Below are 16,189 nucleotides of genomic sequence, written 5' to 3'. Positions count from 1 at the left end.
ACTGCATCACTTCTATACATCTGAAGGTTCTAGAACACACCTGCCTATTAAATCCTGAACACAGGGGACATCACAAGAATCAATAGAAATTACATGACATGAAGACACCTCTTAATAGCTGCAATGAAAAGGCCCTCAATGTTGAGAAGTATTAACCATAAAATATAAATTACACTTAGAGTGGGAGGGGAGAAATGTATATCAACTTAGACAATAGCCATCACAGCAGCCTGTTTTAAAAACAGGCTGCCACTCCTTGGGGTAAAAATGAAAAGCTGTTTAAGTGAAATAGATCAGAAAGTCAGAGATCTCCAAATACTTCTAAAGCTAAGTAGACAAACAAAGCCATTATGAAGTTGCTCTAATCTATAACCTTCTGATACTTGCCTATAAAATATATCTATTCCTCTTGCAAAAATGCAACTTTTCTGACCACAGCTGCTTGTAACTATAGCATCTTCAGCAAGAGGTTTCCAGTAAGCTTTCCTCAATACTGCAAGTCCTACAGCCTTTACCATAACCAGTTCAATCAGACCTTTTGCACTATTTCGATGAGATGCAGCACTTCCCCTTGATTCTTGCTTTTCTGGACATTACCTGTGACAAAGGGGTACACTTGATGGCAAGTCAAAAGTCTCACATTAAACAAGCCTCAGAGTACACATTCAAATCCAAGACAGCAAAGCAGCCACCCACTGACTCAACTGTAGAAACTCAACCCTTGCTGGCTAAAGGGAGGATTCTCTTATCATGACAGACCAGTCATGTACCAGCCAGTACATTACAGCCCTGCTGTATTTTTCAGTTTAGTCACTGTGCCCAGTGTAATTTTCAAATTAAAGGCTACTTTCATTCCCTCCACCCCTCCTTGCAGAGAATGGGGCAGACACATTACTTTTCCCTAGTTATTCCAGAAGACCCCATCACTCTGCTATATCTGTTACACCATCTCCCACACCACACTCCTGGAAAAGCTGGCAGCCCATGGCTTGGTCCCTGGTGGCATCCCCCATGAGCAGCTTTGGGCACAGTCCTGTTTAGTATCTTTATTGATGATGGGGATGAGGGGATTAAGTCTACCATCAGGAAATTCACAGACAGCACCAAGCTGGGGGTGTGCGTTGATCTGCTGGAGGGTAGGAGGGCTCTGCAGAAGGCCCCAGACAAGCTGGATCCATGGAACGAATCCAATGATACGAGGTTCAATGAGACCAAGTGCCATGTCCTGTACTTTGGCCACAACAATCCCATGTGGCACTGCAGGCTGGGAACAGGGTGGCTGGACAGTGCCCAGGCAGAAGGGGACCTGGGGGTACTGATTAACAGCAGCTGAATGTGAGCCAGCAGTGTGCCCAGGTGGCCATGGCATCCTGGCCTGTATCAGGAACAGTGTGGCCAGCAGGACCATGGCAGTGATTGCTCCCTGGTACTCAGCACTGGTGAGGCTGCACCTTGAGTGCCGTGTCCAGTGCTGGGCTCCTCAGTTTAGGAGGGATGTTGAGATGCTGGAGCGTGTCCAGAGAAGGGCAACGAGGCTGGTGAAAGGTGTGCAACACCAGCCCAGTGAGGAGCAGCTGAGGAGCTGGGGATCTTTAGCCTGGAGAAAAGGCTCAGGGGAGACCCAATCACTCTCTGCATCTCCCTGAAAGGAGGCTGTAGCCAGGCAAGGGTCAGTCTCTTCTCCCAGACAACCAGCTACAGGACAAGAGCACAGAGACTCAAGCTGCACCAGAGGAGGTTTAGGTTGGACATTAAGAAGAAATTGCTCACGGAAAGGGTCACTGGGCATTGGAACGGGCTGCCCAGGGAGGTGATGGAGTCACCATCTCTGGATGTGTTTAAGGAAAGACTGGATGTGGCACTTAGCACCACACTCTAGATGACAAGGTGGTTTAAGGTTATAGGTTGGACTGGACCTCAAAGGTCTTTTCCAACCTAGTTGATTCTGTGATCATATAGTAGGAAGAACTTCCCACCACTCCTCATTCTCTGCTAAACTGGCAACAGTATTGCTTTTGTATGCATACAGTGTTTCGGGCAAGGAGAGAATCCTATTCATCCTCTAAGAAATTGACAAATTTCTGCAATTTTGACTACAATAACTAATAACATCTTTCCAAACATTTATCATCATAGAGTCAGGTTTCACCAACCGATAAAATTCAAACCACTGCACTGTCTAGAACTTGAAGTCCTACATGCAGAAAGTAAGAAGATTGCAGAATCCCCCACCACCACACTGTGCCTAAACTGGATATACTATCTGCATCTTAACCTAAGATTTTAAGAAAGATTCTTATATGCCACTTCTAAAGGCAGAGCATTACTTAAACTGGACTTCACCCTGACACACCTACAGGTTGGGCAGAGAGATGATTGAGAGCAGCTCTGTGGAAAAGGAATTGGGGTGATGTTTGATGAAAAACTCAGCATGAGTTGTCAGCACGAGATCACAGCCCAGAAGGCAAACCATACCCTGGCAGGTCAGCAGGTCAAGGGAGGAGACTCTCCTCCTCTCCTCTGCTCTTATGAGACCCCACCTGGAGTGGTGTGTACAGTTTTGATGCTCTCAAGGTAAGGGCATGAAACTGCTGGAGCAAGCCCCGAGGAGAACCACAAAGTTGGTAAGAGGTCTGGAGCACGTCCCTGGCAGACCAGGTTGCGAGAATCAGGGCTGTTAAGCCCAAAGAAGGAAAGGCTGCATGGAGACCCTACAGCAATCTTCCAATACCTGAAGGGGGCCTACTGGGAAGCTGGAAAAAGACTTTGTGTTTGGAACTGTAGTGCTAGAAATAGGAGTAATGGGTACAAATAGAAAGATGGGAAATTTAGACTAGATGTTAAAAGAAATTTTTTACTGTGAATGTGGTGAGACACTGGAACACACTGCCCAGGGAGGTTGTGGATGACCCAGCCCTGACCGTGTTCAAAGCCAGTTTTAGTAAGGCTTTGACCAACCTGATTTAGCAGGAGGTGTCACTGCCCATGGCAGGGGTTTGGCTGGGATTAGATAATATTTAAGGTCCCTTCCAACCCTTAATACTCTATGATTATATGAAAAATAATTGGGATTAAGGAGATAAATACCTTAACAGAGTCATAATATTCTCAGTGAATCAAGAGTCATCAGAAGTGCCAGAAGCATTTCACAATCTACACTCTGAGGCTGACAAAAGCCAAAGTACATGGAAGCCTTTGATTTACATATTTGGCTTTACAGGAACAATTCCATGTATTCTGCAATTAAACGAAGTTAAAACATTACAGAGAGGGAAATTTATAGTGCACTCATGGGTCTGGGGGCATGGAGAGTCATCCTTGGTAACCTAACAAGGAGGAGGAAAAGCAGATATGTAAATATCATGTGTCTCAATGGTTGCTAATAGTACTAAAGGAACCAACCATCATTAGACCTTTCCTGGAGAAAAAACTCAAAGCAGGGCACATGTTGGATTTCTGCAAACACCAGCACCTTGTTAAGGTCTCTACAGATTAAGACTTGAATTTGGAGACTGCTTTTATAACTCTAAAAGCACCAATAACCAACCAGTGCTGCTTATTTATTAAAAGCTACAAGGCAGATAGATTTGATTGTCAAAAATCCAGGTTCTGTAACACGAGTAGACCAAGAAGACAGGAGGACATAAAAAGAGAAAGGGGGGCAATTTACCTGGATTAAAAAAATTCCTACCTCTATCACTGTTTTTAGGATCAGAAGATTATTTTTTACTCTATGTTTCCCAATGCCCACTTTCATCTAGGTCACAGAACTTCTTAAAAAGGGAAACATATGCAACTGTGTGGAGTAATATGGGTCTCATGAATCACAGCTACGAAAAGATAAGCACAGAAGTGTATTGATAAACAGTTGGTGATGTCACTCCTAGTTAAGTGACACTCCTCAGCTTTACAGCTTACTATGAGCTCAACGGAAGAACAGCTGAAGCCAGATTTTAAGCCATTTTTGTTTTAAAAAGTGAGGATTCTGACTTAAAAGTTTAAAACCCAAGTAATATTTGCAGCTAAGCTGCAATGAAGCAGTCCAATCAGTTGACTTAGGCTGTTAATTGTTTAAATTCTGCATAAGCACCCTTCAAGAAATAACAGAATTCAAAGCATGTTATCAAATACATTATCAGCAGCAAAAAATGACAAAGCAAAATGAGCAGGAGAAAAAAGCACCACAAAAATCCTCCCATATTTAAGTCATTTAACTTGGCAATATAAAATAAAATTAGATAATTACAGAGAAAATATTAAAAGGGCCCAAACTCCTACAAGAAATGAAAGAGCAAAGTCTTTCAAATGTTGTCATGAGAGCTTGTCTTGAAAAGACAAAGTACTTGTTAAAATATGTGCAGGTAAGAAACTACTGAGATACAAAGCCCTTGGAGGATCTCCCAAAGGGGAGAAATTACATATCAGCTCTTAAAGCAAACACTTCATTCATATCTCTGTGTAGTTGATGATAAATGATGTCACTGAAGAAGATATGGCTCTGATGCCAAGGTTTCTTAACAGAAAGTTACCTTTAAGTGCTATTTGGTCTTTTATTTGAACCCCCTCAGTTTGCCTGCCTTCAACTTTTAGTGGTGCTTTTATTTATATACTGTGTTTTGGAACCAAAAAAAAAAATACACAATACACGCAAGAAGCCGTAACAAAAATCTTAAAAACAAACTTCAAGGAAAAGTATTTTTATAATAGGACTACTATAATGCAAGCTTTTCTATGCCAGAGTTTTCTTGGTTTTATGTTCTAATCCAGCATATGCACCTGACACTGCAGGTGTCTTAGCCTAAAAAAGGATGCCAAACCATAACTGCAGCAACAGCTTTTAAAATCCAACATCTTAATAATCACAAATTTTGTTTTAGTAGACTTTCCCAGCTCTTGCAAAGTCTTTGTAATTCAAACTGAAGCTGTTACCTTCCCTTGGGAACTGTTCCATACACATCCAGAAAAAATTCTTGTTTCCATGTTCCTTGTGCCATAGAACCTACTAATGATTAGGCTCCAGAAGTCATGACACTTTGTTCACAGGTACAGATTCTCACAAAATTAGGCTTCTTGCAGAAAAAAATTCTAATAGTGCTCATCTCCAGCAGTCACATCTTAACAGCTACTTGAGCTTGCAAATGCTATTTAATATAATACAATTGACACTTTTTTTACTATTACAGAGTACAGCAACCTCCTCAATTGCTGAGAAAACAACTGAGAAAGAGCTCTCCCACCCCCAGATCCCACATGGGTAAGCGATAAAACACTTTATAAAATATATAATTCACATCAAGTTGTTCCCTGTTTTCCTTAAAACTGGTAGGTTTTGAATCACCAGTGCAGTATTTACCTAGAGCTACAGATAAGACTTGTTTCTACAGTAACTTCACGAGCTTTCTTAGGAGTCATATTTGATAGATCCAGCCAAAGTCCACCTTCAATACTGAATAAGTCTATTAGAAGTGCTAAGCACAAGAGACACTAGACCTGTTAAGTTACTCCTCTGCAGAGATGCAGGAAAGCTGTTTCTCTTCCTAAGTGTACAAATAGATGATAAGTGCTGTAACATACAAGCATTAGCATTCACTATTGCTATTAAGCACAGACAAACTCAGGCACAGAGAGCCAAGCACCAAGCATGTGCTAGCAGGCCAGGCTGTCTGCAAGGAAGCAGACAATGAGCGACCAAAAAGCCATGTCCAGGGAGGTTCATAAACAAAAACCCACTGACAGTCCCAGTGCTAGCACAACTCACCCCTTCTGCTCTGTTATACTCAGAAACCAAGAAACTGACATCACACAAAAATTCTTCTTTCAGAGGTAAGCACTAAACTTTTATTTTCTACTGAGGACATCAAGTGCAAGTGTCTCAAAAAAATAGGACCTAAAATAATTCAATTTGCTACAGTAGCTGAATAAAATAAAAGTGGTGGGAAATTGTGAAGTTTGGCAAGCTTTCTAGAGATACTTTTATACGATTGGATAAAAATACGAATATTACTTATCAGGAGTCCACATTTGACCCGCAGACACAATGCTGGCACCTCAATTTCCAGTCTTCATTTTGGATAAAACCTAAGGTAATTAATTTTGCCCAAATTTTCAGCAGGTTAAAGCATCATGTTTAAAAACATTTCCAAATAACAGATTAGCAAAACAAGTTAAAGAACACTGACTTTTCAGAAAAATACAAATAAAAAAAAAACAACTTAATGCTGCAATAACAATAAGCAGGGTTACTTATATTTTCTAGAATACAGGACAAGTAGTCATAATTCACACTGATTGAGGAAATAATACAAGTAGTTTCAGATTGTTTAATCTCTGGGGTGGGGAGATGCACTTTTAGAAAATCAATTTATTTCAATAAAATTATTCACTTAATTAAGCTTACTTATTCAAGTATAATTGCATCTATTTGCAAACGCATTGCAAGCAACAACACTTCAGTTAAAACTTGGGACAACATGCTTTGCAGCCTTAAAATAACAACTTTTCCACTTCAGTAAGAAAAGCGTAGGTTTTTAGTCAAGAGCACTAAAGCAAATTTCAGGGTATTTGTAAGCTGAAAGTTTCAAAGTCTGAGATGGTATTCCAGTTTCAAAAGGGGCCCACAAGGATCCCAGCTTTGACAGAGGAATGAAGCTCCTCAGCGGAAGCTTCATCCAAGTTAAATGCTTCAGAAGGTGGCACTGACCACACACATAACAGTGTACATGCCTGTCAGACGTGTTCACCTCAGTTACCAGATGAAGATATTGTTATTTTGCCCAAGATAAATACTTGCTTCAAGTGTGAATTTTAAGAAAAACTGGTAAGATAAGTTCATCCTATAAGACTGCAGATTTGTTAGAATTACTAACAAACAGGTTTCATGTTAACATTCACCTCAGTCTTTCTGTGAAAGAACAAAAAAAAGAAAACCCTAGGAAACTGAAAAAAACAAGATATGTCTATCTATCTATCTAGACATATATCAGATCCACAACACAAAGCTAACACTTGCAAGTAATTCCCTGATGTACAAGAAATCTCAAATACTCAAGAAGTGTATCTATATAGATGACTCGTTACTCTTCTAGCTTCACAGTAAGGGCAGTAAAACTCCAAAATTAAATAATTACCCCAGAACTAAAACTTGTCTAATAATCACCACTGGCTGGCTAACAGATTACATCAAAGCAAGCTGTCAGTTCCAACTCAAGACCCTGACCTACAATCATGAGAAAATCAATCAAAGTGTATTTCAGACTGAACTAAAAATAATTTTAAAAAAATTAGTGAGAGACACGGCCCTTTTGAATGTTTTAGGGCTACAACCATTTCTAACAATAGCTTAAAGATAATTTAGTATCAGAATCAATGGTCATGTGCTAGTTATAGACCAAATATAAGCATTCAGAAACTACAGTAGTATAGGAACTATTTATTTGCCATCTTGAAGATAAATCTACTTCTGTGTGTAGGCCCAAAATAAGGCTGCAATTGATTCTCAGAGGCTTCACCCTCTTCTTAAAGCCAACTCCACACTTCTCTCTGTTTAACAGACCTTTAGAAGCCATTAGCCTAACAAATATACTGTTAATGGGGTAAGTGCTAACACCACTCAAGCATAAACGGAAACAGTCTTGCTCAAGGACTTCATCACATTGCTCTAAATTTGGTTTTGTTAATGAGCCAGCAAAGATTCAGTTTCCAGGATAAGCACAGTGGCTGATTCAGTGCTCAATAACAAACACAAGAGCTGGGTACCAGGTCTTGTCAAAACAATGCATTAAAAAAAAATAATTTAACAATGCTTCCCCCCCACCAAGTAGCATGATCATCTTTTGCCTTCTCGTATTCTATCTACAGACTTGAAATTACTGGAAAGGAAACAGCTGAGGAATGCTGCTACTCTTATGCCACGCTTTCCATTGACTGTCATTTCAGGAATGCATATAAGAAAGTAAAGGAGCTTGGAATGTCTCCACCCATCCAGCAGCATCAGAGGCTGACCAGCTTAGGGATGGCTCCACTGCCTTACAGCTGCATTCCACTTTGCATTTTACGGTTGTCAAGATCAATGAAGAAAAATATACTCTTGGGCATCGACAAAACATTTGTTAGGCAAATGCCCTCATATGCTGCATGTCTCACTTGGTATGATCTATATTTATCCGACAATACAGAAGTAATAAGATGTAAGTTACAGTTTCTTGGCTGCAAGAATCCCAGAGAGGTGCTGTACTCATGCTACAGTTTCAAAACTACCTCCACATTGCTTTCAGAGCATATTAATTCATCTAAGTCTAACCCATCAGGACATATTCTTGGATAAAATATTTGCTAGAACAGGTGATGTTCTTTAATTCCACACCGTGCGAGTCCAGCCTCAGGAAACACAATTACACTGACAGAGACTACCAGTTTGCTGGGCTCTCAGTTTTTGAGAGGATTGCACTAAGTGTCTTACTAGCCTAAGTAATAACTTTGAGAAAGGGAGCAACTGAGAGCATGAGCAAAGGGATAAACAAGTAAAGAACTGCACAAGAGCCTGTCAAACCATCTGTTCCAACTACAGCGTAGCATATATTGTTAAGCCTGGAATACAGATCCCTCCAGAGTGGTAAATTTGCTAGTGATTTATACTGACTGCTTCTGTCTCCTAGCCTCAGATTTAGCTAACAACTGAAATTCATTAATTTGGTAAAACAGCATTCTTGCTACCACAATGTCAAAATCATAAAGGCCTTGAATCAAGTGTGTTCATATCCATTTTATTCATACAAACAAAAGCACACCTCTTCTACTCTTACAAGGTGCTTTTTGTTGACCTATCATGAGAAAGTGTTCTAATAATACCAAAAATATACTAGAACACATAGAAAACCAGAGACAAAGCTGTACTGTAAAAGAAGCAGTAATGCTACAGTGAAATTCATATCTAGAGCCCAACAGAAATTGACCCTGAACATTAGCTTCAGTAAATACTAAACTCCTACCAGAAGAATTCATTCTTACATTGGAATGCAGAACTCTTCCTCCATGACTAGCAAGTTTAGGCAACCTGTCAGTTACACTAACATGAAACTGGCTTTAAATATTTTAAGTAATTTCTAAATGCTAGAATTCACTTGGGTTATTCTGTTTGTGCACAAGAAATATCCATAGCAATGAAAATACATAGAAATCCCAGGTTCAGACTTGACAGAAATAATAAACCTAAAAAGATGAAGAGATTGTTACTCACTTCTTTCATAAAACACCAAGGAGAACACAATTTTTGAATACAGTATTTAAATATCCACTATTATACTCACAGTATGTTATGGAAAATCACACCTTTTTCCCCTCTTCTTGCCTCCCTTTCAGAGAGTAAAAAAAATTTTAAAATCTTGGATGACAACATCAGTAGGAAGTTAACAAGTACTTACTGTACCATCTGAACCTAGCTACTGTAACTACAGAGAGAAAGATCTGCGGCCCACACAAGAACCAATCACAAAAGAGAATTTAAACAAATATGCCTCTGCAGTCTGATCACTGAGTGAAGTCAACACTACATTTATTTCTGGACTCATTTTCTCTGTTTATCTTGTAGCATAGATAAATAGGGGGAAAAAAGCCATGATAAAAGAATAATAAAACAAGCTGAACAAAATACTCCAAAATTCTCAGTGGCAGAACATCCACAATGAGAGCATTAGGAGGTTTGGTGATTAGCAGGTTGGTTCCTATCCAAACAGTGAGACTTCAACATCAGTTTTGTAACTGAGTACCAACCTTTCAGTACGAAATGACGTCCTCCTACTCAATAGTTTTGAAAAGTTAACAAGTTTACCATATGCACCAGTATTTTCAATCTCTGAAAGAGTAATGGTAAAAGTCATAGCCAGGAGGTTACTAGGATAGCTTTGAGCTATTTCCATACCTTCCTTACCCTTGGATGTTGGGTATGCAAACACTAGATATTTAAGACTGGCAACCTGGTCTTTGCTCTTAGAGCTTGACGTGCTGCAGCCCCAGCTCAAATACATGACCTGTGCTACCACCCATCAGAAGGAATACGGACAGCGCAGCCCTAACGCCCTCTATCAAATTCTAAGGCAAAGGGACCCAGTGCTGGTAGATTTTATGTTCCTTTTGCATCACTGGCTGCAGTGTGAAAGGGTGTTGTAATAAGAACACAGTTGGTGCCAAAGGTATCCATACTTGTTACCATATCAGGTACTAGGAATATGCCATCAGAAGCCCTGACAGAACTTTTCACATAAACAGTTGCAAAAACTCCTGCAAAGGAAGGTACTTCTTATCTAAGAAATAAATCTCACAGAACCCAGAGGAAATAACAGCAATAACTGTCCTTACTCAGAAAGAGTAAGCAAACATTCTGTGAAACACACAATCTTAATTAGTATTCAGAGATAAACACAGCATAGTCCTACAACAGTGGCAGCAAATCAAAATTTCTATTTAACACTGCATTCTGCTCTATCTGCAAACTAGTACGTAACTATAACATTGGTAAAACAATCTCACCTTCACATTCAAATGAGCGCCTAAAGAGTTGCAGAAAAACACTATCTGATACAGAGAGATAGCCTTTGAGGAATTTTGTTTGATTAAACTGTAGTTATCACAGCCAAAAAAGACAACATGAATCCTTCAACAGGAGCTGGGGCCTTCACCAACAACGTCCCCTGTGGTTACGCAATGATCCCCCATGCACAAACAGCCAAGACAATTTCCCTTATCTTACCTCAAAAGCAGTACTCTCCCCAGAACAGGTAAGAGCAGCACAGCAGGACATGCTCTTGCCACACTGTGTGGTGGAATCAGGCTACAGCACTCACTTTCCTCACCCAGAGAGAATGAGGCCAAAAACAAGGTTACCATCTCCTAGGTCTGACCTGCCTCAGAGAAAAAGGGCAGTCAAAAAGCAGGCTACATAAATTGTGATACCTAACCACAGCCTAATCTCAGCCAGTGCTGAGGTGTGTGCAGGTACTCCACACTGCACATCCCAGGGGAGCAATGTGCACAGGAAATCCAGCCTTCCAGGAAACTGGCCACATCGTGGTCCCTCCCCACTACACGCAGTCTTTCTGTAGTGCTGTCCAGAAAGGGTGGGCTCCACTTTCCTGTACAAAGCTCTATGTAACTTCTAGACAAACTACTTTCAGCCATTTAAGCAATAAATTCCAGTCAGAGCTAGTGAACTAAACTCTCTTTCATGGAAGCCAAGGAAAGCAGAAGAGAGTCCAAACTCTGAGGAATGATAGGCGTTAAGCTTTCGGGACGAGAGAACTGAATCCCACTCTGAAGAAATATGTCTGCCTAAGACGAGATCAGGTTTTATTGAAAATATTATCTAGCCTCTTCTTAAGATTGTTTCTGAACATGCCACTTCTACCCTTCCCCCCCCCCCCCAGAGACACGAATAATCTGCAAGGTCGCATCTCACCTTTGAGCTTCTTTCTTTTCTCAAGTTCCCCCTACATTCCATTGCTAAGGCAGATTAAAAAGCTGCACTTCAAATTAGAGCTCACCCTGCATAACAGCTGTCTAAGAGTGCAACATTCAAAACTTCCACCTCCACTGGAGTAATGACATTGACATCTGATTGTAAATTTAAAGTTCTCATTTAGAAGTTTTCTGGTCTTACAGATACATACACACAATATGTATATAATGCAGATCATGCAGCACAACATATTATCCTGCTGCAATATCCTACATTGCATATATATCTCAGATAGGAAAACAGTACACAACAGTTTTGTCCTTTGTGCTGAAGGCCTAACCTGAGGACTTGTGATGAAAAAGTTCTTAAAGCGAGCTTTGAACTCAAAATTCCATAGAGGAATAATAACCATAACCTAATGACAATTTTTCCTCTTCTGCAAGATATCAAAGAATTTAATTCATCTGTCCTCAGATATGATACACTCAAGTCCACTCATTTGTGCACATGCAGATATAAAGCAAAATCTGCTCACTGGCACTGTCAAAGGCTGCAGCAAGTACCTATATATATCCTCCCTGCTTTCCTCCTCTCAGCTACCAAGTCAAGTAATATTTTCCTTCCCATATGCATGAAGAGAAACAATTCTACAGGCAGCTCTCTGATGGTGATGGCGCTCTACCCCACTCAGAGAAAAAGCTTAGTTAATGGCTTCAGCAACAAAGCTTGATGCTCCATTAAAGACCAGATGTGAAGTTCACCAGAATTTCAGATTAATGGTACTTTCCCCTCAGCACTTCCAACTACCTGGGCCGTGAAAAATAAAACAAAGCTGAAGTCTCTTCCTATAACTGCCATAAGTAGCAGGAAAACCAAAGGCTAAATATTACATTAAATATTTAATTCTATCGCTATTTCAGACATATGCATTTGCTCTCAATAACTGGAAAAAATAAATTGATGGAAGACAAAAAAGACACAATCCAAAAAACTACAGTAATTTTACCTTCGCTGAGATAAATTTATTTCTCTGAAGAGTAGTGTCTTCTACATGGGATCTGACAGATGACACAAAACAGAAAAAACCCCAACCAACCAAAGAACCACAAAGCAACAGCACTCCATGGCAATCTTAAACACAATAATACGGACTTGAACAATTACCATCAGTCAGTCAAAAGTGTCAGAAAGAACAAGTTTTTGAAGAGCTTCCTTTGAGAACAGATACAGCTTTTTTCACACTGCAGCCAAAATTGATGAAATTAATTCATGCTACAGACTGCATCATGTGTGATTTGCACCTTTTATATGGCATATTAGAAGAAAATATGATTTTGTGTTAATAATGAAGTGAAACCATTCAGAGTCGTCACAGGCACGGATCTGCTTTATGGTTTTTTTAATAGCAACAGGTAACCTCCACTTACTGTACACGGCCTCAGGAGGATTATAACTTCACAACTGATCTTATTTACTCTCAGTATCATAAAATCAGAAAAGGTCTTTTGGTATCACTAAAGGAGGGGAGGGAGAAGGAGGAGCGTGAGCAAGAATTTTAGCAGGGATGTAAATCTTTACCTCTGTTCCCTTAGACTTTGCCCTTCCAAACTGAAAGCTGACTACAATGTACAAAAAAAAAAAGGGGAGAATATGCTCAGAATTACCCTGATGAGAGCTTTTTTGTATACAGTGTCACAGACGCTTTGAAAATGCCTTCTGGACATCAGAAGGCAAGAACGCCATCTCTCATTCTAACAATAGAGTTAAACTAAACGTCATCCTTCCCTACCAATGGCTGGAGTACAGCAACTTGCAGACCCAAGGATCTAACCAGTTAAGGTATGGCCTCTCAAACAGAGCTCCCTGGAAGCATGACCCGACCATAACTTGATTAAAGGGAGATAAATACAGAAAACCTTGCAGCGAAGTGACAGGCTAGCCTGCAGTCAGGTAACCGTGTGCAGTAACACGCTGACAGGCTTAACCACAACACACACTCATTCTTCCAGTTCAGTTCACAACTGAAAGTAAACCAACACCCTACACAGGGGAGCAAGTGACAACTCAGCCACAGCAAACAGAGCAAAGAGTCATAGAATTTTATAACCCATGCTCAAGAGGGGATTCTATCCAGTTCTGCAAGGCAGTTTATGTATTTCTAAAGCCCCACATGCTTGAAAAACCTATATAGGATGGAGAAAACAAATTCACCATCTCATTTTTTTTAATGTAAGAAGCCACCTCACCTAACCATTTTGGTAAGATTTCTACTTGATCAACCTACAGCACATAACCATTAAGATATTTTTTAAACTACTGAACAACTTCTAAACTTAACAACAAGAAGCTAGCCTGTCAGAGATATTTTTCTGCTTTCCAGATATTCACTGAATCCAATATTGTGTGGAAGCTTTTGGCCTTCTAGAGAAAAAAACTATTCAGGCAAACCCGCATTATCTCCGGATTGCCACAGCCTTTCCTTATTTGGCTAACGTTTTGAGATTCCAATCAGACTGCTATGAAGTTCAACATGCACAAAGCATCCATTTTGAGGAAACTTCACAGCCAGTTTCCCGTCCATTCCCCCCCGGCCCAAGTGAAAGTTACCTCCCTCGGCACCAACACCCCTCCCACATACCCACACCAGAACAAAGCAATATGGATTGGGTTTTTTACCACTTTCCAACGCACGAAAAAAAAATTAAGACCCCTGCTCCCCTTGAAGTTAAGCTTTCATACTGCGGCGGGAGCCCTCGGTAACGAAAACAAGCAGCCTCTTACTGATACGCGTTTCTATATAATGAACAAAACACTGGTTTCCCCTAGAAACCGGAGAGAAATAGATGATCCGTCTCTCAACACGGCCGCCCGCACACACGAGCGGGCTTTAATCGGCTAAACTACTGCGGAACCGGGGATCCGAGGGAAGCAGGGAACTACTACCGGGATCCCGGGCAAGGGGCAGCGGCAGAAGCGCCCCCCGAGGGCGGCCCGCTCCTTCTCACCTGCGGTCACCCCCCCACGCCGGGGGGCACCTGCCTCCGGCCCCCTCAGCCCACACGGGGCAGGGCCCGCTCCCCCCAGCCCTCCGAGGGAAGCGCCGCCAAAAGGGGAAAACGAAAGAGGGTCAGCGGCACCTCCTTCCCGCCGGAGGAGAGGCCCATCCGCCCCTTCCGACGCCCTGCCCGCGGGGAGGGGGTGCAGCCTCCCGCCCCGGCAGCCCCGCCGGCCCGGGGCTCGGCCCGCGGCCCCGGCCGGTCCCGGGCTGACCCTGCCGCCACCTCCCCGCCCCGACACCCCCCAGCGGAGGGAGCGCAGCCGCCTCCGGCCCCTTCCTCCTCCACCTCCTCCTCCTCTGGGGGGGGCACTCGGCCGGCCTCGCCTCCCCTCCGCCCCAGTCCGGCTAGGGGTCCCTCGATCGGCCCAGCACCGACCTGATGGAGAGCGGTGAGCCCGTCCACATTGGCGTAGTTGATGTCGGCGCCCCGCTCCAGCAATCGCAGCACCTCCTCTGTGTCTCCGCTGGAACAGGCGGCCAAGAAGACGGCGCCGTCGTCGAACTTCACCTTGGTCTTCTTGCGCTTGACCACAGGCGGCTCCAGGTCGGTCTCGGAGCCGATCCAGCGCTTCAGCTGCTCGTTCCGCTTCTGCTTGGCGTCCGCCATCTTCATGCCCCGCTCGCGCCGGCCCCCTCAGCCACGGCCGCGCCGAGCGTACACTTTATACCGCCACTATCCCACAGCGCACCGCGGCGCGCGCGCTCACCCGCCCAGGGAGGGCGCGGGGCGGGCGGGGAGCGGAGAGGCGGGGCGGTGTCGGCTCATTAGCATAATCCCGCGAGATTGCCGGGGGGCGGGCAGCGTGGCGGGGCTTGGCCAGGCCGAGAGGGGAGTGGGAGGTGGGAATTGAGGGGGGAGTTGGGAATTGGCGGGGGGAGTTGGGAGTGGGAGTGCAAGTGCAGCCCCACCTCCTGTCCCCTTCGCTGAAGGCGCTGCCCGTTGCCGCCTGTGACTTGTGTCACCTGCGGCGGGGTCGGTGGTTCCGCCTGCGCTGGCAAACGGGTCACATGCAGCCGCTTGACTGGAAAAGAGGAAATAAATGGAGCAACTTGCTTGAGGGTCCTTTGTTTTGGGAGGTTTAGGACCACCTCAGACCAGCTCGATGTACGAAAGCACCAACTACCATTTGCCTCTACACTTCACAGCGCCCCAGGGAAGCTGGAGAGGGACTCCTTGACCGGAACTGTAGTGATAGAACCAGGAGTAATGGGTACAAATTACACCAGATATTTTTGCAAAGAGTTATTTATTGTGTGTGGTGAGACACTGGAACAGGCTGCCCAGGGAGATTGTGGATGCCCTGGCCCTGGCAGTGATCAAAGCCAGTTTGGATAAGGCCTTGACCAACCTGGTCTAGAGGGAGGTGTCACTGCCCATGGCAGGGGATTGGGATTAGATGACTTTTAAGGTCCATTCCAACCCCATAACATTCCATGATTCTGTCATTCTACATGGCAGTGGACAAAGCCCTGTGCTTATTGTCCATTTCACTTACATTTCACTTCCATGATATCAAAGCTGGGGGGATAGCACAGCCATCCTTTCTCTTGGGAGAAAACAAATAGTTACAAACCATGCAGCGTTGGGAGATAGAAAGACTAAAATGTTTTTGTTCAGAGTTGCAACTTCTAGGAACCAAGCTATAACTGATAATAAAGCTTTTTCTATGCACAGCCTGTTT

General features: G+C 42.9%; 1 protein-coding gene across 2 annotated transcripts in view; it reads right to left on the bottom strand.

Annotated features, from left to right (window-relative positions):
- PPP1R12A (protein phosphatase 1 regulatory subunit 12A) overlaps positions 1 to 15,226 on the bottom strand; it is a 113,609-nt gene extending 98,383 nt beyond the window's left edge. For both annotated transcript variants that reach the window (XM_030960395.1, XM_030960397.1), the window contains exon 1: positions 14,884 to 15,226. In XM_030960395.1, coding sequence (XP_030816255.1) covers positions 14,884 to 15,120 — 237 coding nt within the window. In that variant the 5' untranslated portion in view covers positions 15,121 to 15,226. The remainder of the gene's footprint in view (positions 1 to 14,883) is intronic.
- Between the last annotated feature and the right edge of the window lie 963 nt (positions 15,227 to 16,189).

This window comes from Camarhynchus parvulus, chromosome 1A, assembly GCF_901933205.1.
Source record: "Camarhynchus parvulus chromosome 1A, STF_HiC, whole genome shotgun sequence".
Lineage (NCBI taxonomy): Eukaryota > Metazoa > Chordata > Aves > Passeriformes > Thraupidae > Camarhynchus > Camarhynchus parvulus.
Note: the sequence above shows the minus strand (reverse complement) of the source record. Positions and strands in the feature narration are given on the sequence as shown.